At 42.6% G+C, this 22,620-nt stretch overlaps 1 protein-coding gene across 1 annotated transcript in view; it reads left to right on the forward strand.

Annotated features, from left to right (window-relative positions):
• The window catches only part of LRRK1 (leucine rich repeat kinase 1), a 77,163-nt gene that overhangs the window by 2,767 nt on the left and 51,776 nt on the right, over nucleotides 1-22,620 (forward strand). Inside the window, exons 2-5 of the mRNA XM_050903147.1 lie at nucleotides 16,204-16,367; nucleotides 17,255-17,426; nucleotides 19,802-19,981; nucleotides 20,605-20,753. Of these exons, the coding sequence (XP_050759104.1) occupies nucleotides 16,204-16,367; nucleotides 17,255-17,426; nucleotides 19,802-19,981; nucleotides 20,605-20,753 (665 nt within the window). The remainder of the gene's footprint in view (nucleotides 1-16,203; nucleotides 16,368-17,254; nucleotides 17,427-19,801; nucleotides 19,982-20,604; nucleotides 20,754-22,620) is intronic.

A 22,620-nucleotide genomic window follows, 5' to 3' on the forward strand; every position in this document is an offset into this window, starting at 1 on the left:
AATTCTCATATGAGTTTCTAGGAGACAGTTCAGGAAAGATGTAGAAAAGCAATCATTGTCTTTTGAAATGTAAGGGTACTTTTGTTAAAGAGCTTATAGCTCTCTTATTGAGAATTTTATTCAAAGTCGCAGAGCGTTCGTATGCCACTTGTGTGTGTCTCGGAGGTGGAATTGGATTATCTTTCAAACATGCCAGAGGGTGTCTCTTCTCTCCTGCAAAATCTAGAAATGAGCATTGAAAAGGGGTGTTATGTTGTAATGTATATTAATATTACATAATTAGGGACAATGATGCTAATGATAGTTGTTTGAAATTTTGTAGTAGCTTTACAGATATTAACTAAATGAACCTTCACAACTTCTTTTGAGGCAAATCTGTTGTAAGCTGGTGACTTTCAACTGTCCAGGGAAGCACAGTTAGACATGTGCAGTATGCCTGGAAAAGAGACCTAAATATTAAAATGAGGGAGCAAACAAGTAAGCAGAATATAATGACCTGAGATGGCATTTGGAGTGGACCAGAGGCTCTTAGAGCTGTGCTTCAGAAGTGCCGTGGTGACCCTGCAGCTCACAGAGCTTTATATTTTATCAGAAAGAAGCTACCCACGATGGTAGTGACCTTTGCAACCCGGTCTGGGCTGTGGCTGAGCTCAGTACTGACTCAGAGGGAAAGCTGCTGCCTGCACCGCTGCTTCCTGAATTGTAGAAGAGTCTCCAGTGCAAGTAAGAAGAGTTTAACTGGAAGAGTTAAAGAGTCATTTTAACAAGAGGGACTGCTCAGGAGCGAGTGCAATTTTATATGGAAAGTTTCACAATGGATTGAATGGTGACAGCTTAAGGTTAGCTAATAGCAAATGAAACGGCTTATTCTTCTGGGACATCGCTTTGTGCGTCCAGCGTTGCTCCCCTGTTTGCATGAGGGCAGGACATTTGCAAGTGTGGCAGAGGCCTTTGTCATAGGGTGGCAGTTTGAGGAGATGACAGGACTGTAGGTGGAGGGATGGAAACTTTTGCAGACTCTGCACTTGCTTTCCGTTTTGTACTTACTGGATAAGGTTATCCAGCCTTCCAGGCTGTCAGTCTGGCAGTGTGAAATCCACTTAAAAAATAAAAGTCTACAGGAAGAACCTGACTTCTTTATAGCAATAAAAGCAGGCAGAGCCCACCCGCTCCTGGGTGTGCATGTACATGGCCTCCAGATGAGATCTTTGCTGTCATTTCCTCATAGTTCTGCACAGTTGATTTTGTTGCTTTAAATGTGAAGGGCAGGAACTTGCATTTGGTAGTGTGAATATCTTTGCTTATAAATCTTTCCTGCTGAATAGAGGAGGAAGGGAAATTCAGTGTTGGCAGCACCTCTGATATCACTTTGTTCCTCGTGAAATCGCCATGTAAACCTTAAAACCTTTGCATCAGCTGGGCGCATGGGGCTAGGGCCAGCAGCTAGGTCTTGGAGCACGTTGACTTAGCCCTGTCTGTGGCACGTTGTGCTGTATAACAGGGAAAAAGTACTCGCACCCTCTGTCCTGCTTTTTCCATCCACGCATTGCCGTGTAGTAACATTACCCTGAATCTGCTGCGACAGCGTGGCGGTGAGAAGGACAAGGAGAGCATCTGGGAGGTGATCTGAGCGCACAGAACACTAGACGCCTGCAAAGTGTGCTGGTTGCTTGAAGTTCTGTATTATCAGACTAAATGAGCCTTGAAGGTTTTCTGTTTTTCTTCCTGCGCGTTAAGCTGCGAGTTAATTTGAGTTCAAATGGCAAATTGAAAGTATTCCTACAAGCAAAAAAACCCCAGGTGTCTTATGTGAGTTAGTCTTACTGCATAATGCCCTGCAGAAGGAGAAGTAGGAAATGCTAGGCAGGAATAGGAAGTACACTAGTAAAGCAGCAATAGGCTTGTATTTTTAAACATATTTAAATACACTCTTCATACAGAAGTGGTGCAATCTCACATGGGGCCAAAAGCTAATGCGGAAGGCTGGTCTGCAGCAGAAAATGCATGTGGTTAAGCCTGTTCTCCTGTGCAGACTGTAGCAGAGCCGCATATTGCACCACCTTGCCGAACTGAGCCTAGATTTCCAAAAAGGGCAATGGATGCTGGGGCATTCACAATTAGGTGCCTAATTTAAGACACTCTGAACTGATTTTCAGAGTCTGGATACTAAGCATTGTTCTTCAGACGTACTGTTAGAAGATGTCCCTTGTATTTTGAAACAGAGGCATCCGGGAGAACCATTTGCCTTTGAAAACATCTTCTTGTGCGTGTGGAAAGTGGGAGTTTGGCTTGTGGGTGCTGCGTCCCTCTGGAGTCAAGGAGATATAAAGGAGCACTTACATCTTAGTAGTGGCAGGACCAGCTTTTTCCTGATAAATACCATCAAAGCCAGCCTGCTCTTGAACTTGAGGACTGTAGCAAGGAGGGCAGAGCTGCTGGGAGTGCCAGCGGTGCGGTGCAGACCTTGGGGAGCTAATTGAGCAGAGAGTCCAACCTGAAAGCCAGTTTGATTTACAGACAGTAGTAAAACATTGATCTTTATCTGAGCTGTATCTGGCATTATCTGCTGCTATACAGCTTTATTTCTCCACCTTTCAGTTAAAATGTATTTGTGGTGTATTACATTAAAATTAAATTAAAATGTAACTTATGACAACTCTGTCAAGAAGCCTAGAAAAAAACAAAGATAAGGTGATAAGGTGATAAGGTAGTAAAGAAAATCCTTTGCCCTTAGAACCTGCACACAGGGACTCCTTAACGACATTACTAATGTGTGATTATAAGGTAGCTCTCAGGTGAGGGTTGACACTGTGGTCATAGAACCATTGTCCTCTGTTTCAGTGGGAAAAAGCAATTGATAGTGTTCACACCAACTCAGTCTTTACCAGGTCTGTAATTGATTCATTGTTTTGTCAGTGATGTTACAGGCGATTTTATACTTGCATTAAAGAAAGTGCTGTGAATTTTTTTTTTTTTTTATCCTCTCAAAAACCTATGGGGGCCTTATCCAAAACCCATTAAAGTCTTTGCACTGACATAACAGGCTTGGGATCAGATCTTCAGGGATCCTTACAGCATTAAGTCTGCGGTTTGTTTGTTTTTCATTTCTCTGATCGATAAAGGGGCTGCCAGGCTCTGCTTGGCAGAAGGCAGCTAACTGGGAGGAAATGTTTGCATTGCAGATGAGGGTGTGGGGGATGGATTTTATACCATTCAGCTCCTAGCCTGCTGTATAGGTGAAGTCTGTCTCTTAATAGGTTCTGTTTCAGTTTTTACATCAAGTTAGGCTGATATTTAATTCCTTTCCTTAATCCAAATCTGCGTGCTCATTAGTGGGTCAGCAATTGCTTATTTGCATGATTATGTATCACCACAGCAGCAGCCCTTTTATGTAAGCTGCTGATAGTTTCACAACAGAAGTGTGTCCATGCTTTGAATTTGTGCCTTGCTCTTACTTAGAGGGAGGACTTACAAAAGAAGTCTTTAAGTATTAGGAAAGGCCCTCAACCTTCAAAAAACCCTCCTGCAGTCAGAGGGGCTCTGAGGGTTGGCAGTTTCTGGTTTAAAAAAAAAAAGGTGTGCTTTCAGAAATTACAAACTGCCCTTAAAACATGTACAGCTACGTGCAGGCAAACTTGGTGAGTCTGATCATGAATCTGAAATGGAGTCAGCAAGGACGTATTCAGACCGTGTTAAAATATGACAGTTGAAAAAGATTCCCGTTGAACAATAGCAAAGTTGATACAGTAAAATCTCAAGGGTTATGCTGCAGTTTTTGCAAATACTCAGTCCCTCTCAGTATGATAATTAGCCACCCTGTGCGTGTTGGAAGAGAGGGTGAAACCCTGTGATGTCTTTGTAGATGATGTATTTTTTGCAGGGACATGTGTACCTGCTGGTAAAGGTGCCTAGACAGCCATCCCTAGCCTGAGCTCCCCTGGCACGGGTACTTGTGGTGGTGGGATGTGTTGCTCCGGACAGGCAGGCAGGACTTGGGGTCTGCCACGGAGCTGCACAGAGCAGTGGGAAATCTGGTGCAGGTCCTCTCTTTTTTGGCTTGCCCTCTCCAGCTGGGAAGGGCGGCAGATCTGTGGTGAGCTTCGGGAACTTCTCGGTCGCAAAGATAAACCCCATGTTGTGTCATCCAAGGGTGAGGGAAAGGGTCAGTCTGCTACAGGAAGGGCGGGAGGAAGGCGAAGGGTGAAAGGAGCAGGGACCTGGGGTTGGGAGCTGGAGGAGCAGCTTACTTTCATTTCTAATAGTCAGTATGTGGCTCCCAAGTGTAAAGGTTGGCATTTCGGATACTGCTGGGGAAAGCTCAGTCCCAGGCTGTCCACAACTCCTTTTCTGTGCATAGTTGAAAATCATGGAAAAATAACGAACCAAAGCAGTGATTCAAACAAGAAGTCTGGATAAATTTAGCTCAAATATTCTTGGTATGTTTGTGGTCGCTGTGGAAATTACATCACTGCTTGTTTTAATGATCAGAATATTGCTTGGAAAACTGGCATGGCTACCCGAGAAGAGCTCAAAATGAAATCTTTTAAAAGTATGTATGTCTTTGGAATTGCTTCACCTTCAGTTAGTTGGTTTTGGGGTTATTTGTTTTATTCCCGTCTTGGTTAAGGAGTATTTTGACTAGAGGTTATTGCTGCTTAATTGAAAAGCCACAAGGTTTAGAGCTGATACACTCTGCAGTGTGATTATCTACTTCACATAACAATTCTGTCTGGGGAGTAAGATTCAAAAAGAGTGCTGGTAATTGCTGAAGACAAGACCTCCTCCAGAATCTGCCTGCATGTCTTTCTGTCTTGCACATCAAAGAGCCTTTGAAAATGCTTTTATTTTTGTATCAAGCAGGAACTTTTTTTTTTTTTTTTGGTAACACTAATGGACAAGATCCCTTTTCAGATCTCAAATGTATCTTGAAAAACAAAAAAGTCTAGCTCCTTAAGTGGGCTTGTAATCACGGTCACAATTCTCTGATGTTTTGCACCTTGGACCTTTCACACGATGGCAAGGTGGGAATAAAAGCTCTCAAATCAAAGTCATTTGCATGGATTGGACCAGGTTCTCAGATGCAGTGGATCAGAGTTCATCATAGGTTGGTGGGAAGGGGATGAAACATGCCTTGCATTATTTTGCCATCTCTACCTTGGAGCAGCCATCTAAAAATGCTGTGGGCTGCAGTGGGTTCACAGCATGTGCCTTCGTTTGAACATAGCATCCTCCCAGGCAGAGTCCTTGTCCTCCCTCCACTGAAATGAATGCTGATATTCCCAGACATCAGGAAGACAAAGGGGAAATATCTCCCCATTCCGCCTCTCTGCAAATGCAGGCACTTCTGCCGATTGTAGGTTTTGTCACAAGCGAGGGAAGGTTTTATTTTTTTTGTTAGCCCCCATTAAAGCTTTGGCAGCACATTGCTGTACAGCCTGATTCAGGACCAGCACTGTCTTGGCCAACAGCAGAGGTCTTTTCATCAGGCTTTCTCTTCTGCTCCAGACACGGCTGTTAAGGTAATCTTCCCTCTGAGATATTCTGTCCTGGAAACCAGCATCTCGGAGGATCTGCTCCTACTCGCGTGGAAGCTGATGGAAGTGCTCACATTGAGTTCAGTAGAAGCTGGAGTGGAGCCTCGCTTTCTCCACTGTTTTGGTTTTTTTTCTTTTCCAGACTATCATATTCATCTCTTTCCTCTGATGCTCTTCCCAGCTCTGCACTTCCTTTGGCTCTGCTGTTGCCAAATTGCCCGTTCAACTCTCTTGATGCCAACTATATCCAATATCTTGATTACATATTCTTTTCCTCTGCATGCAACACTTCTACCTAAACTAATCTAGAGTTGTTGTTGTCTTGGTGATAAATGAGAAGTGAGGATAGCAAAGAGTAAGGTATTTTATTAGGCTAGCAGACACTGTTAAAGAAGCACATTGAACTGTGTCTAACATGTATTAAGTTTGGATTTTGCTGCATGGGGTGTTTACCCCCTCAAATCTCTTGAAAGGCTTCTTCCCTTAGATGTGTCTGCTTTTTCCTGGATCTATCAGTTTGTTTAATAAAAGATATTCTCTCTTTCTACAGACTTCCCTCAAAGTAGCCTGTGAAGCTGTTATCATCTCATGTGTTATGACTGTTAGTGCTTGGTAGGTGGGTTAACTTCTGCACATGCGTAACGTGGGAACACAGGCTGTAGGACTGGAAGGAGTGTGTGGGTCAGTGTCCTGGTGTCACACTCCTAAACCTTATGCAAGGCCTGTTTTACGTGAGTTGACTTGTCTGTTGCTTCTGATTTTTCTAGAAGACTGTTCCAAAGCCTAATTTCTCCAACATTTTAAACTTTCTTCTAATTGGCAGCCAAAATGTATTCATACCCTGTGCATAAATAGCTCTTCTTCCCTGGTGTCTCCCTCTGGATGTATTTATAGACAGTACTCCCATCCCTGTCCAGCCTTCATTTTTCCAGGCTCAACAAGCCAAGCTCTTTTCATCTGTAGTCTTGTAATTAGACTGTCCATTTCTTCGATTGGTCTTCTCCACCTCTTCCAGATTGTCTTAATCTTCCTTGAACGTGATAAACTGGAGTCGTGCAAGGTATTTTACATATCTTTTTAATGTTGCTTTCCCTTTTTTCCTCCTCTCTGGCCAGCCTTTCCAAAATCTTCATATGTCCAGGTTCTGTAACAGACCTGCTGTGCTCCTTGGGAAAGGGAGGAGGGACACTGGTGGCCACACAGGTGACAGCAGATACCCAGGACCACTAACATGTGATGGAGGGATGGAGAGCTGATGTTGGCTGCTTCTGTGCTATTATTTTTGACCAGCGGTTGGGTTGGAGTGTCATAAATGGGTTTTCCATTTAGGAGGGTGTTTACATGTGTTGTTAAAGTGAAACGTAAGCTTAGGAGCTGTTTTTCTCAACTCAGACAGCTGTGGAATCGCTGGATGTGTCTTTGGCGGAGCCAGTAGAGGACTCAGACTCAGAAGAGACCTGAGCAGAGACCTTGGGCCCGTCCTCCCCTCACATGCACACAGGGAGTTCCTCCCTGAACTCTTTCAGACATAGCCTCTCACAGCTGGGGCTAAAAGCATTTGCTTCTTTCCAAAGCTAGCTTTAAATATATGTCTAAGAAGGGTGTAGCAGAAGGGGGCTGGCCATGACTTGGTGCTTCCCCAATGTGAATGATTAATGACTTTTTTTTAGAAAAATGTTGAGCAAATTATTTATTTGAAAGAGAGAAAACATTGATGCATGGAATTTTTTCCCTTCTGATGAAAGCTTGAACATTAGGGAAAAGGAGAAGTTTCGAAAGAAACCAAAGTTAGCCATGAAATTTTATTTTATGACGTTTCAAATGAAATCCAGTCTTGGTTTGGTTTCATGGCTATAATATTTGATTCAGTTGGACAGGAATGGTCTCACTAGAGACACCTTTCATCATTTGATAATCCTCTCTTTCCAGCCATGCCTGGAAACAAACACGAAGAAAATCCAAAAACGTAGTCATACTTCTGCATGCTTAATGTATAGCTTCCAATTTAAAATTTGGAAAGCAAGAGTGGCATAGCTGGCCTTGCATGCAAAAACATATTTCTGAATGATTCAAGCTGTAGGATTGGAACCAAATCACTGAGGCCAAAAGACAAAAATAGAAACTTTCACTTAGAGCTGAGTCATTTGTATTTTCAATACAGCAATTGGCTCTCTGGCCATTTGGAGCTCTCTTGGTTCCCTCAGTCTCTTTCCCTTGGGGGTGGAAATTAACACCGTCAGTGTTCTCTGTGGTCTTTGCGGATCCTTTGCACCCCGAAGAGGGCAGTACGAGAGGGATGTGGGGCATCCCCCTTCACTGCGAGAGCCAGCCTTTGCCCTGTGCTTGCCGGAGGTTGGCCCCATCCCATTCCTTCCCTGCCCAAAGGCTAGTAGCGTGTCTGCCAGGGATGATGGTGCCTTCATGAGACAATCTGACCACTGAGAGATGTGTTGTGGCCACTGATGCTCTCAGTGCTCCTACAGCTCAAGAGGGATGAACATGTGCACTGCTTAGGCCTGACACTTGTACTCAGGGAAGAGAGTAAAACCATCACTGTCATCAACAACAGCCCAGTTCGTTGAGATGGTAAGCCGGGGGTGGCAGGGTTAGTGAAGGGCTGCCTGCTTGTGTTTGGTACCCAGCTGCTTGGTGAAAAGTTGGAAGGAGAAGAGAGAGGAGGAGGAGGAGGAGGCAGCAGTCCCATGTTTGCTGTCAGCTGCTGCTGTTTGTTCCATATGTGGAGGTTGTCTTGGTGTTACCTATTGCAGCTAAGGAAGCTTTATAAACAGAGAGGGTGAAACTAAAGATGGAGTGTGGAGCAATGGGAGCCTTGCGTGCTGGTATGCACGGCCGGACAGGGATTTGTGTAGAGTTTGTCAGCACACAAGAGGCTGGCTGCAGCCCCCGGAGCCCAGGTGGGAGGAAGGGGTGCCCAGTCACGGTGCTGATGAGCTGCCTCCGCTGTGACTCTGCGGTGAGGATCGCAGTCCTGCTGTCGTTCTTCCGTCAGGCATAACCCAGGGCAGTGGAAGTGGTGCGAGCACTTTTAAAACAGCCTTTGGGAAGCATCGTGTCTAAGGTAGAGCTGTCCTCCTGCAGAGCACAAGAGAAGAGGCACGTCCTGGGCTGTCACATGTAGTAGCCCTTGTTCCTTTTCCCTGGATAGCTGCAGGTATCGTTAGTGACCCCGAAGCTACCTTGTGCTTTCCAACGTGATTTGCCCGCTGGCATGGTGGGTTTGCTCTGATGGTCATATTCCAGTGTGTATTTGTGCTCTCTCTAAGCTCATTGCCTTGTAAGGCTTTGTGTAGCCTCTTTTGTACTTCAGCAAAGTAGGAATAACCAGCTCGGTTTAATTTGAACTTCTTGGACAATGCAAATAATTTCCAGAGTCCCGGGGATCTGGGAGGTGCACGCACAAATGCAGGAGCCTGCTCAGAACTGGTAGAGCTTTTCAACCCCGGGTCAGTGCTGACTGTGACAGACAGACAGACAGCTTCACACAGCCATTCAGACACCTGTGATACTGCCCACTAAAGACTGCTGAGTCTCAGTGTTTCTAGTATTTGAGGCTTTTCTGTCCCCTCTTCCCCCATTATCCTGGATGATGGAGAAACGATTGTGTAAGTGTGGAGCTAAAGCCTTTGGAGGCGTCTGTTTTTCGTAATTCAGTTCTGGAGCCCCTTAAAAAGGCAGAAGTCCAGAGCATTTTTCCATCCAGGACTTAATATTTTCCTTTCAGGTTTGCATTAGCAAATGCTTTTTTTCCTTGCAGGTTAAGAGTGTTTCTAAACAGAAAATTTCCAATGGCTCTGGTGGTAATTGGTCACTTTGCATGGCTGTACCTAAAATTGCCAGCATGCCCTTTACAAGATCCTGTATGCTTGCTGGAAAATGTTTAATGCAGATCAGCACTTTGCGTGCGTGGTACTGGTATGTAAACAATTTAAAAATAATTCCAGATTATGCAATAATAGTGAAAAAGATCCCTTCAGTACTGGATTTTTGTCTTTGAAGCATTCTTCTGTGTTTCAGATCTGGTCTTTTGTAGGGTTATTAAGTTTCCTTTTGGGACAGTGAGCATTGATTATAAGCTATGTTGTAGATGCGGATGTCTTTTGTACTCAATACATCATCTTTTCCACTGCCTTGGCAGGCAGATCTTAGTGTAGAGCCACTTCTTTAATTAGCTGAAATAATGGATGTTTGGGTGAAATGGAACCACAAAAAATAGGCAGAAAAAGTGTGTGGAGGGTTCCCACTGTTCTGAGAAGCTGGCGCGTCTCACTTGTTGTGAAGAGATATTAATCAGGGTCAGAGGGACATGGCCCAATTCTGGCATGGTCTCTCCAGTGAGGATGCTGAATTTCCCAGATAAACCATCCTGTTATCTCTCAGTTGGATTTACCATAACTTTCTCTCCTTGTCTTCTCACAGCGGGGTTTATAAGAGGTTCTGACCATTTTTGAATCCTGCTGGGGACATTTTATAGCGGAATTGCTTGAGCCATATGTATTTTGCCTAGATCTGAGAACAAGGTGAAACAGATCATAGGCTTCTTGCTGCAGGACCCTCCTTGGAATGGTTCTGGGCCAGGTCCTGGCTATGGGGCCATAGGGACTGAGGGCGTGTGGGCAGGCGGGGGGAACAGCTTCCCTCCTGGGGACAGACCTTGGTCCATGACTGTATCTTTTAAGAAAGGAATGAATGAAATGAATGAACAAAATCTTTTAACTTTTTTAAACAACAAATGAAACCCTGTTTTGAAGTGTCAGCTAATTAGAGAAGGAACACAAAAGGTATCTTTGTTTCTTGAAGCATTTTGGCTGACTTGGGCTGATTTAAAAATTGATATTTTTTTTTATTAAAGAACTCAGGGTTTTGTTTTTTCTTCCTGCTTTGGGATGGGAATTATTTTTCAGTATCTCAAAGATTTCTATAGGATTGAAAATTTTTTCTTACCCATCCAAGTGAAAAGCGCAATGTAGGACAGATCTATCATCCTTTGAAATCACTGTAGGCTTCCCGTTGGCTGTTGTTCGGTTTATTAATCTGAAGTTTTTCAAAGCAACAGAAGATACATGAGTCTGTTACAGAGACTCAGAAATAACATGGCTTTCCGTTAATTTTGCAAACCAGCCTGCCAAAGCTTCTGTAGAGTAGTATTGAAAAATGTTCAGCAACGCTCCTGAGTTTTTAAGCGTTTGGGGGGATTGGCTTTAAATATTCGGCATATTTTAAACCTCATCTCTGTCCCATTTTGTGTTTGCTCTGTGGCAGCACTCAGAAGTCAAAATGGCAAAAGCTTATGCTGGTAAAGGTTAGCTGTAGCCATCTGGTGCTGTTGAGGAATTAATGTCTGAGCTCAGCCCGGAGAGGTGGCCTCCCTGCCCACCCCCGTCCCCAGATCCTCTCTGAACCAGAGGCTTGGATTTCACTGTAATGGGACATGGAGATGAAAATAACTGTCAAGGCTAAAATGTAGTAGTTAATTCAGACAACGAAGCAGCCAGCAAGCCAAAAGACGTTACATCCAGTGGCTGCTGTAAGAGCTGCTTGTGCTGAAGCAGAGGTGGGTGGCTAACAGTCCAAGGAATTAATAGCTTAATTGAGCATCGCTGAATGGGATGCTGTGTTAAAGTCATCATCTCAATTTGCTCCTGTCTCTGGAAATACCTGCACACATTATGACAAGGTCAGTAGCAGTTTTAAAGTTTTATTATTATTGTAATTCTGTTTTGGAGCAAATTAGCTTCCTGCCCTATTTTATCCTGTGTTAAGCATCTCATTTCTATCTTTCTCTGCTAAATAAAAATATCGTAGTTAGTTGCCAAAGAACTCCTGCCTTATAAAAGGGACTAATATAGCACTTACAAACTCTGTGAGTTTATGTGTCAGAGACAGGAATGCAGTGATTTGGTATATAAAGACAATAATCATCTATACAGCGTGCTGTTTTGTTATGCAGCCGTTTGCTGATTCGCAGCATTGACCTGCATACCCTCACCTTTTTGCTGATAATGGCATACTGTCAATTTAGAAATTTTAGATTTTTTTTTTCACCTGCTATAATAACAAGGCCTGAGACAGGGTATAACTACATATATCTCTGAAATTCTCATACTATCCTTTATTATCAATAAGACTTACTTTTGGTTTGGTTCTCTGAATTGGGACAGCAGTCTGTTGCACTTTAAAAGTGATACTCTTGTAACCTTTGAATGGCAATAAAATAACACTGCTTTTTTTATTGATAACCTCTGTTTCCATTGGAATATTTTTTAAAAGAAAATTAGCCTTGCCCCTAGCTTTTTTAGAAGGCTGTTACTGCAAAGCCAAACTTAAAAGGTACTTCCAAAGCATAAAACATTGAAATCAAGAGTGGAAAATATGTCCAAAGTTAGTTTCTTTGATACAAGCTGTTAAGTGATGTGAGGAATAGATGAAGGATGCGTTTTTAGCTTCGGCAAATGCCTCCTGTTTTCCCCTTACAAACAGCGCTTGGTTTGCTTACAGTCATCAGTAGAAAGCAAGCAAAGAAAAGAAGCCATGGATCTACGGAGAAGTTAAACAAATATGATGCAGAGATAAGGGACTGAATGATAGGGAGTAACCCCATGGCCTTATTTTCATTGGCATTCAAACCTGTTAGAGAAATGAACCCACACCATACCACCTCAGTTCAAATAGGCTTCATTCATCTGCTTTCCTGCTGCAGGCTCAGAAGAGGGGTGCTGATTTGGGGCAGTGGTTTTAGAGGAACCTGTGCCAACACAGGAACTCTGTCCCAGATCTGTGTGCAATAAAGCAAAAACTAAAGGAAATCACAACAGGTTTGTAAGAGTTTCTGGAGTTTCTAGTAGCCTTTTATTACAGGAATATCCAAGAAATACTGCTAGAATATCATAACTTGCTATGCTGTTTTGCATACAGCAATGTGCATTGTCAAACAGTAATGTAGAGCCTGTTGTGCAAAGTGCAGAAGGCAGTTCCTAAATCCGTGCAATCTAAGAATTAAAAGCACTTTATTACATCCAGGCTTAAATGCTCAGCATGTTGCATGATCAAGTCCAAAACCAGAGGTTCAATATTATTCAACTTCAGTATTGCTCTCATATCATGTTGTTCAAGGCTATATGCAAGTGAGGTGACCCTGTTATGAAAGCCACAAAGAGCTCAGGTAAAGAGCATGAGATTTGTAGGGTTAAAACCATAGGCAGAATTTCTTTGGATTTTGGCCCAGATTTTGCTAAAAATGGCTGATGCATGTATTGGCAAAACTTTATTCCCAGCCTACATGAATGCCAGTACTGATGATAGTTAGTCATGCGTCTTGTAGAAATAAAACAGTGTTTAGTCAGTAGAATGTAATTTTCCTCATTTTTTTTTCCTACTGGTGAGTATAAATTAAGCTTATAAAACATGCTGCTTCTTATTTTCCATTTGTATTTCAGAAGTCAATATATCATTTACTAAGTCACCAGGAAGTCTTCTGTGAATTGAGTAGTTTGGTTGGTGAGATGCTTAGCTTTGCAATGGATGGCTTCTGTGTTTTTTGGGAGCTTAGGAATGGATGGCTTACCTTCTCTCATTTAACCTTTGAAAGCTCAAGTTGACTTTGACAGAATCATGTGAGTACAGCTGTTGGTTGAGGGCAAGCTGTTTTATCACTCTGTATCTCACCAGTTTTGCTCTTTTCAGGCTTGTAATTAGTTCAATTGCAAGGTCTTTTTTTGCTGAAGACCTTTGGCAGCTTTTTTCCTCAGGTCTTAGGCAGTAGGTCAATTTACTCTGCAGACTGCAATCATAGAAAGAAGTTTTGATGACAGTTACTTAAGAAACTTGAATGATGAGCGGCATTATCTTTCTGCCAAGAATATTTAAATATAAATACATTGGTTTCAAACAGTAGAATTGCCCAGATTTCTTTCATTCAATGAAGCTTTTATTGAATTCTACTTGATGGATGTTCAAATGTTCAAAACTGGGCAGTTTTGGTTAGATCAATAAAAATTTGCCTAAGACAAGACTAAAATTGAGTTTAAGGACTAAAATTAATACCCCAAAGACTGATTAAACTGCCAGCTAACTCTGGGAGCATGTAAACTCCATGAAGCCAGCCATTTGTGACCTTCCCGTTCCTGGAGAGCCCAGAAGTCTACACGTAACACACATGAGCAGACTGTGATGGTTCATGGCCAGCCCGTGTTCTCCAAACAGTGGTGATGGTAGCAGTGGTTGTAACTAAGCCATTACACTACAAAGGACTTGAGAAATTTTGAGGGGGCCAAAAATGTAAGAGGAAGCATGACACATTAGCCAAGTAGTTTTGTGAAGTAGCCATTTGGTAAAACACAGAAGCGGTCTTGGGATTAAGGTCTAGCTTGTAGAGTTCCTCCTTCCCTCAGTTACAACATTGTGGTCCTTCTTGTTCTCGCTGGCCAACTGATTTGGTAGTCCTCCCTGCATGGTGGGGCAGTTCCAACAGGAGAGGTGGAAAATGCTGCTATAAGAGGAGCTCTGGTATGCAGGATGCATGAAGGGTTGGCTGGAGACCTCCCTAATAGATGAGGAAGTGACACTGGGATTTCCCAGATCCCGAATGAATCTCTGACCATGAGATACTCGTACCTGCACCTTCCCTGGCCATGATTTAAAAAGAAAGAAAGATGGCCCTGCTCAATTCTTTGGAAGAAAGGATGTGCCTTTACATGTGGAATGGCTGCAGATATGGGTCTTGATAATCCCCAAAATCAGGATTGAGGCTGGAAGGAAGTAAAATTTGTCCCTCCTTTCAGCATTTTTTTAGGAACCAGATTAAAGTTGCTGTGCTCTGTCAGCCTCGATTTGCAGGGCTTCCTGCTCAGCTTTCCAGCTGTTTTGTATCACCGATGCAAGGCATTTTTTCCTCCAAGGGGAATTCCAGTGCTTCTCTCTAGGTTCAGGATTTCATCACAGGGCGCCAAGCGCGGGAAGGCTGCATGTTCCAGTAACTGCAGTGTTTGCTTCGGTCTGTACTTCTTGATTTTACTTAGTCCAGTTTTGAGTTGTTTAAACTGGAGAACTATTTTTCTTTAAGTTCTCTCTTCTATCATGGTTTAAACAGTTACTTGCCTAAGAATCATTTGCATTTCCTACCTTTGGTGTCCATTAAAAAGAGAATTAAATCATATGCGATATTCTTAGAGATCGCTTACAAGTGTGTGGTCTGCTCTAAAAGACTGGACCAAATGCTGGATGAATTTCTTTTCCCATGTGCCCCCTAAAACTACAGAATTATGAAGGCACTGCACCTATTAACATGAACTCCAAGATGCTGTTTATTATGCTGTAATTTAACACCACATTCATCTGCCTTGATTTTTGCTGCTTGTCCTTCACACGTTCTGCCTCATCTGAGAAAGGTTATTGATGTCGGCACATTTTTAATGGCACGAATCTCTGGAGCCATCTCCGATGTCTGAGTGATTTGAGCTTCATTTAAATAATTGATGAGAAGTGTTAGTCAGAATCTACTGGTGACTCAGACTGCATTATTCAAAGATATTTAATGACAGTTATAGATTGGTCTAAATTTACTTCTTTTTCCAGGCTGCATTAAACAAGGCCCTGCATGACATATGTGTCTATTTAAAAAAAAAATCCTTGTTAACGTAAGTGAAAATCTGTGGGCTTAAGGGCTTTATTTAACCAGTTGCAAATAAGCAATAATAATTAATAATGTTTTAGCAGGAAAAAGTGAGTATGAAACAGTCTCTTTTCAAGTGAAAAGTGCTGCTTTTCTCTGTTTTGCATGTTGTTCAGAAGTGGACCTGAACATCTTGTAATTCAGTGACTTTCCTGCAGCTTTCCTTGTCCTGGTAGTTGGGAGGGTGGGTGGGTGTGAGACTTCATGGCTGCCTCTTCGTTAGCCACCCACCGCAAACATCTTCTTTAATGGCTTGCAGCTTTTAATCTTTGACATGTAAAAGCTCTTCTGGCTCCTAACGGCATTTAAAAAAAAAACGTCTAGCCTACGAGGTTCTCCAAGATTGATCAGGCTGACACTGGACATCTTGTATCATCTCCTTTTATTCTGTTTTCCCAGAGTAAAAATATTCCTGATCTCTTTTCTTTCACGTTCATTGAGGTGTATAAAGCTCTGGTTGAAAGTGCTGGAGAAGTATGGTGGGGTTTTATGAGGCTGTTGTCAGGAGTTGAAGTGTGACTGAAGCAAGGCTAATAATACCAGAATTGTTTTGCAGGTCGTGCAGACTCCTTGCTTCTTCAGAAGTACTGCAGGTGCCAGGCTCATGCAAGCCCTTCTCTTCCCTGGTTCCTGCAGCAGGAGGTCGAGTGTGGCAGGCTGCTGCAGAACATGTGTGTCTGTGTGTGTGTGAGCTTTCACACCGTCCTTTGGAAACCACCTCTGGCAGCAATTGGGGAACTCACTGTCCCTTTTAGTTTCATGTCCCTATTGGAAAGTACTTTAACATATTATCACTTGCTTTTATCAGACAACTGAGTGTTGAGGTTTCTCCCTCTTTTTTTTTTTAATTGTGTGCAGTAAATATCGCACTGAAAATAATTCACTCCATTTTTCTGTTGCCAGGACGCATTGATGTTGCAGCTGTGCATGAGTAATGAACAGGTACTTTTTCCTGACCCCTCTTTTCTATTTTTACTGCAGGAACTGTGGACATGGGTGGCAAACAGTCCACAGTCGGCGAAGTCTCCATAATTCAGACACCTGTCGCAGAAAGCATTCAGGATGCTTACAAAGCTGGAGACACCAGTAAGGCCCAAGAGTTGATTAAGTTGTCATGTGAGGAGAGTGCACTACAAGTGGAAAAGGTAGGGTTAGGTTACTACTCTTTCTCAAATTTTATTGGGAAAGAAGCCAAAACGCCAAGCTGCTGTCTTCCGTCATTTCTGATGCAGAAAATCCATTCAGTTATATATGTTATGCTGGTGCTGCAGGGTCCTAGACATGGCATGTGTGTGGCACTTCAGAAACATATGCTCGGGGACAGTATTTGCCCTTGAAAGCACCGATCAGAAAGATGAGACAGACCACAGGGAACAGCATATGTAGGAACAGGAGGCTGTGCGAGGAGAGGTGCTGGTGCTGTGGTCACTAGAACAGGGAAATACATTTTTCCCCATAAAAAGGAAGCAGTTTATAGACTTAGCAAAAAATGTATTCCCCCATCAGTACAAAGATGGTTAACGGCCCCCTGGGAAGATTTTGCTGCTTGTGTTTGGAACTATGTCCTCTGTGCCAGTTTCTGCACTGCTCTGCTTTCAGAGCCCTCATTTTGAGCCAGCTCTTTGCACAGAGCTTATCTTACTGTTTTGGGAGAGTTACCTGCCTGTCAAGTCCAGGCATATTGGCCATCTCCAAAACAGGAAATACTACACCTCATAGCAGACCTGTGCAAATGCTTTTTCTGTTGGTCTATGAACAATGGATTTACTACACTCACTGTTCTGTGCCTTGGGCACTTTTGTGGTAAAGCCATACAAAAAACTACAAAGCAAAAAACCAACAAATTAATATAATTAATATATCAACACCAATGATTATAATGGCTACTAGTGTTTATGACATTCTCAGTTAACCACAGTGGCAGTGGATATGCATTTGCATGGGCACAAATAAATACATAGCTCTAGAAATGCTCTCTTTCTTGGCCCGCTGCCTTTACAGAGAGTTTATTTTGCTGTATTTTCTTTACCAGTGTCAGCTTTTAGGTATTGCAGCAGCATATGGAGATCTGCAGGCGGTGAGGTATTTACTGAAGGAAGCATTAGTGGTGTTACCAACAGAACCTAATGACGACAATGCAGCTGTGGTGGCTGCATATTTTGGACATAAGGACGTTGTGAAAGAGCTGCTGGATTCCTTGCATGGTAAGCCTGTTGGGTTGCCTCTTCCCTTCCTCAAGCTTTTTGGTAGCTGTGTGCTATAGCTTCAAGCAGGCATTTATTTATTTTTTTTCACATTCCTTGAAAGGGGAGGGACTTAGTCATGGGAGAGTGTGTGGAGGGGTCTAATCTCTGCTGTGTTTGAAGAAAACTTCCCCCATGGGGGGAAAAACATATGCATAAAAATATTCCATGTTTGCAAATTGGAAGTGGAGGAAGATGCCATTTAGATAATTCATTCCCATCAGCCCTCACAGCTGGGTAACGTCCCAGACCCTACAGAGGAATTAGGGGATTTTCAGGAAACAGCATCATCCCACTCTGCTGATCCAGCAGACACAGTGGTGCTGGGAGTGAGAGTGCAGCATGACTGTCTGGCGAGTAAGAGTTTGGGTGCACAGCTGGCAGCATGCTCCATGCTCTCTTGTTGGCATTTTGTTTTGACTTTCAGGGGAATTCCTTCTTTAGAATCATCATGATATTTTAGTTACATTTTATTTTAAAAATTACTTTATAGGAGAAGAGAGACATTTTTAGACCCAGACACAATTCTTAAGGCAGCTGTGGGGGCGGGAGGGAAGAGCATTACTCTGAGTCAGGACCAGGAACTGTGTTTGGGTCCCCTGTTGCTCAGAGTCCTGCGGGCATGGCAGCTGCTTCTCACGGAATCTATGGATTCAGGGTCCGGCAGTCCTGCACAGCAGCCAGGGCAAATCGCTGTCTTGATCTCAGACACTGCAGTAACCGCAACAGCTAAGTTAGGCTTCTGCAATATTTGACCTGAATATAGCTCTAGCTTCTCACTGGAGCTATAGACTTGCCAGTGACCTCAATGAGAACGGGAATAACCTGCTGGGAAACCTGTTTATTTGATGTTCTTGAACTGTTAGAGCACTAACAAGCAAAAGAAACGTTCCAGTTTGGGGGATGCAATTAAACGTAATATTTCCTTCAGCCACAGAGGAGGCTGACAACACTGGTTTTGTAACCTAGTAGCAAAAATTAAATTATGTTAATATAATACTCTTGAGTAATGAAAAGTGACTTAAGTAGTGTCTGGAAACTTAGCTCAGTTTAGAACTGACCAAATTCCCTTAAACCCTTGCTTCAGGGGCTCGGTGAGGTGCTCTATACAAACAGCAGCTTTCAGAAGTTTTTATGCAGGACTTTCTGTTTTTTTCCCTGGGAAGTTACATAGAAACCAATCACAGGGCTTAGAAATAAATTGCATGAATTTGCAGTTTGGCTAATGCACTGCAGTGATTCTCTCTGGCTCCGTGTGAACTTCTTGTGGCTTACAGCTGAAGTGGAGCCCATTTTTTGCAGCATGAGGGTGAGTGATTTAGTCAAGTTGTTAAGAATGCAAAGAGCGATGTAATTTCCACATGGAGAAACTGCAAAAAAAAGTTGACATGTAAACTTGGGCTTGTGGATGTTTCTGTAAGCCTTTCAAAGGGGGTGTGAATTTGTAAAGTAAATGGAGGTGATACTGTGAATCAGGGAAGATTTGAGGACTGCTTACTATTAGCAGAAATAATCCTGTCGTGGGCATTTAGTTACATGCGCAGAATTATGCACACCTAGAGGAAAGCAGTGTTCTACAGGCAAAACATTAATTCAGCAAAAAAAGCAGTTTGGGGATGACTAAAACATTAGCAAATTCATGCAGAAATCAGAACATGGTATTTTAGTTTTTAGCCTTAAATGACATTTGTCTAACTTTACTATGAATTGGTAGTAAAGAATTCACCCAAAATGAAATATTTCAAGGGGAAATAAAATTTTTTGTGGGAGACTTTAGGTTGCAGTGAAAACAAACTAACCCAATTATTTTGTGTTGTCTGAAACATTTATTTTTGTTCTATTCATCCATTAGCATGAAAAGTCAGCTGGTTTCCCCATTCTTTGTATCCCCTCTCATGAACTTGGAAGAAGTGGCCTATCTTGGATGTTTGGATCTAATGTCTGTTGGATCAGACCTGTTGTCTCTGGATGCAAAGACAGTCCTGATCATCCCTTGCCACGTCTGTTTGGGATTAGATGTTTGATTTTTCTGCTGGTAGCCTAGCAGACATCCTCAGAACCTTCCGCTGTTGCTAGCTTATGCATGCTTAGATCAGGGACAGTCAAAAAAAGTTCACCCATTAGCTGCGTAGGTAATGAAGAAGTTAAGCAAAGCTGAAAACCTTGTGCCTGACCAGGTCAGGGCTCTTCTGTAACGTACTCTTGCAGTGCAGTCTGCTCCTTTGTCCTCAGGGCCTTCACCCTATATCCTTTGCATAGCCATTATTTGTGGATGACTCTTGCACATGACAGCCTGGTGCCATCAACTAAGTCGAGTGCCGTATCTTTTTCGGTAGGTCCTAGTACTTGCCAACAACTCCTGAACTGGATGCTGGCCATAGCGTGCCAGCAGGGACATTTGGACATAGTAAAACTCCTAATTCGTGCATACAGTGCTGACCCAGAGAGCTGTGCAGTCAGGAAGAATGAGTTTCCAGTTCTTATACGGTTACCCCTGTATGCTGCTATAAAGGCAGGTATGTATTTGCATGCTTCAAAACTTTGCCCCTTTTCTGCAATGTCTTTTAAAGAATGGGCTGACTTGTTCACATCTGGGAAGGTATCAGTGTGGACTAGCTTGCCTGGAATTGTCCTGGACTTCCAGTGGGATAAATTAAAATAAAATCGGCTCTGAATCTTTTGGCTTAGCCAAATTTAAGTCGGGGCCTTCTTAAGTTAGATAACTGTAAATGCTGAGAGGCTGAACTTTCCTCTATAAACTCCTAGGGAAAAGACCCTTCAAAAATAGAAACCTTGCAAGTAAAAGCATTATTGTTATGGACACTCTGGCAGACATGCTTGATTTAGGCTGAGTAATTTACACTTCAAAGCACAGCTGTGTGTATAGTTTCATGAGACAGGGGAAAAAGAGAAAAAAGAAAGAGCCTGGGCCAGTGCTTTTACACAGTGTCTTTGCTGTCTCAGTTTGATCAAACTAAATCCTATCACCAGAGGAAACAGTCTTTGTACAGTTCAGTTTCCTTTTTGCACACCCCCATGGTTTTTTTCAGAAGTGGTTATTTCCCAGGATTTCTGTTCAGCTCCTTGTTGGTTCATTTACATGAGAAGAAGAGAACAGACAATCTGCTTTTCTCTAAAGGGAATGAAGATGTAGCTGTGTTTTTATTACGGAATGGAGCTTTCTTTTGTTCCTACATCCTGATGGACAGTCCTGAATCCAGCAAACACCTTCTGAGGAAGTATTTCATTGAGACGAGCCCACTACCAGGTAGTGCTCCAGCAAAAACAGTAAGTAGCCATTTATCTGTCTGAAGAGACGTTCTTTTAAGGGAGCATCATGTTAATAATTGATATTTATCTTCACGTACCATGTGGCTGGTGATTCTGCTTCTCAACTAAGAGCCTTGTGGTTTGCTACCCATTTAGAGAACAAGCTGTGAACGCGGCTTTCATGCCAGCGCTGAATTGCAAGGTGTAAACCATTAGGCCTTTAAGTGGCATCATTGTGCAAGACGCTGTGTGCGGCAGCTTCCGCTTGGCAATTTTAATATCAGTGTGTGAACCAGGCATATGCTGTGGAAAGGAAACATTGACTTTGTGCTCAGAGTCTTCCAGAGAAATAAGCACTACCAGAGGCTTCCTCTGTGACCCCAGGATAATCACTTCACTTCGGTTTCTGTTGTGCATTCTGGTTGCAAGGTAGTGCCACAAGCTCTGTGCTGTCCCAGAGTGTTAGCATGGCGCAGAGCTGAGCACGTAAACCCTTCTCTTCCTCTGCGTCTGATAGCTCAGATCAAGCACATACAAACAGGCTGATGGGGCTTTTTGTTAACATGGAGCATGAGTAGAGCAAGCTCACATCTGCTCAAAATATCTTCCCTACTTCAGATCCTCATTAGTAAAAGGTGGCTGGTAGCCACAGAGACACAGAGGCCAACAAAAAGCAGTTGAAGCCTTTTTAGGTTGGCAAGTCCTCTGTTCACTACTTAGCCACTTGCAACCTTTTGACAATTTTGGTAATTCATTTGTATCTCTATTTCTTCCACTGTAAAATGGGGAGATTTAAACTCCTCACATCTCATAGCTGTTGGAAGGCTTAATACATGATGATGATGATGCTTTGAGATCTACAAATGAGTGGCATTGTTTTCATGCAGGGTATTATTACATTTAATGATTATCACATATCTTTGTATAACTAGGCTATATTCTTCATTCTCTTAATCTCTATTATCCAAGTCTCCTTTATTCGGAACTGAAAAATGTCTCACTGCACACACTGTTACTGCTTTATAGGGAAGCACGTAGTATTCGTATTATTTCTACTGTTATTCAGCAATTTAGGTATCAGGCATTTTTCATTTTTCCCCTCAGTATGTAGATTAACGGACATTGAATGGGAGCGTCAGAGCCCTGAGCTTTCAATAGTTACAGTTTTCATCAGGTCATAAAAATTTTGCAGTGAAAGATTTTGAGGGAAATTTTTCGATCAAGGCTCTGTCTGCGTGAATCCCGTTGCCGGTTGAGTATCTGTTTGCTCAGCTCATAACATTGCGGGGTGTTGATTCTGCTTTAGTGTTAAGTAAAAATAAGCAGAGAGGTTTTCCTAGTTTTATGAACTTCTCCATTCTCTGTTTTCCTGCCAAAACCCTGTCTCACTGGATTCCCGACAATACTGTGAATGTTAGGGACTACAGTCCACATATGTGAGCTTGACTTCATTAGGTTCAATCAGCAGATTTAGAGCCCTCCCTGTGGGATTCTTAGTTTTGATGACAGGTAAACAAAAGGAATTTAAATCCTAGAAGTTTCTGGATAAGAGTTGATAAAACTACATGCCTTTTAGAAGAAAAAAAATCCAACCAACTGGATAATTCAGCTTCAATAAACTTGGAATCAATGTTTGAATCACAGGGAAGAGGTCTGTTTTCCATGTGAACTTGCTGGCAATATTTAACTTAGCTGCTGTAAAAATGACTCAGCTTTGCTGTTGTCACACCCTGAGCGAAGAAGAGAGCAGTCTTAAAACACCAGCTAATTGCCAGAAGGGCCTGGTTTAAAAAAAAGAAGAAGAAAAAACCAAAAAAACAGACCCAGAAACTTGACCTCGATTCTTCTAGTAGCTGTTTATTTTTAATATGTTTGCTTATTTAAT

Source organism: Gymnogyps californianus, chromosome 11, assembly GCF_018139145.2.
Source record: "Gymnogyps californianus isolate 813 chromosome 11, ASM1813914v2, whole genome shotgun sequence".
Lineage (NCBI taxonomy): Eukaryota > Metazoa > Chordata > Aves > Accipitriformes > Cathartidae > Gymnogyps > Gymnogyps californianus.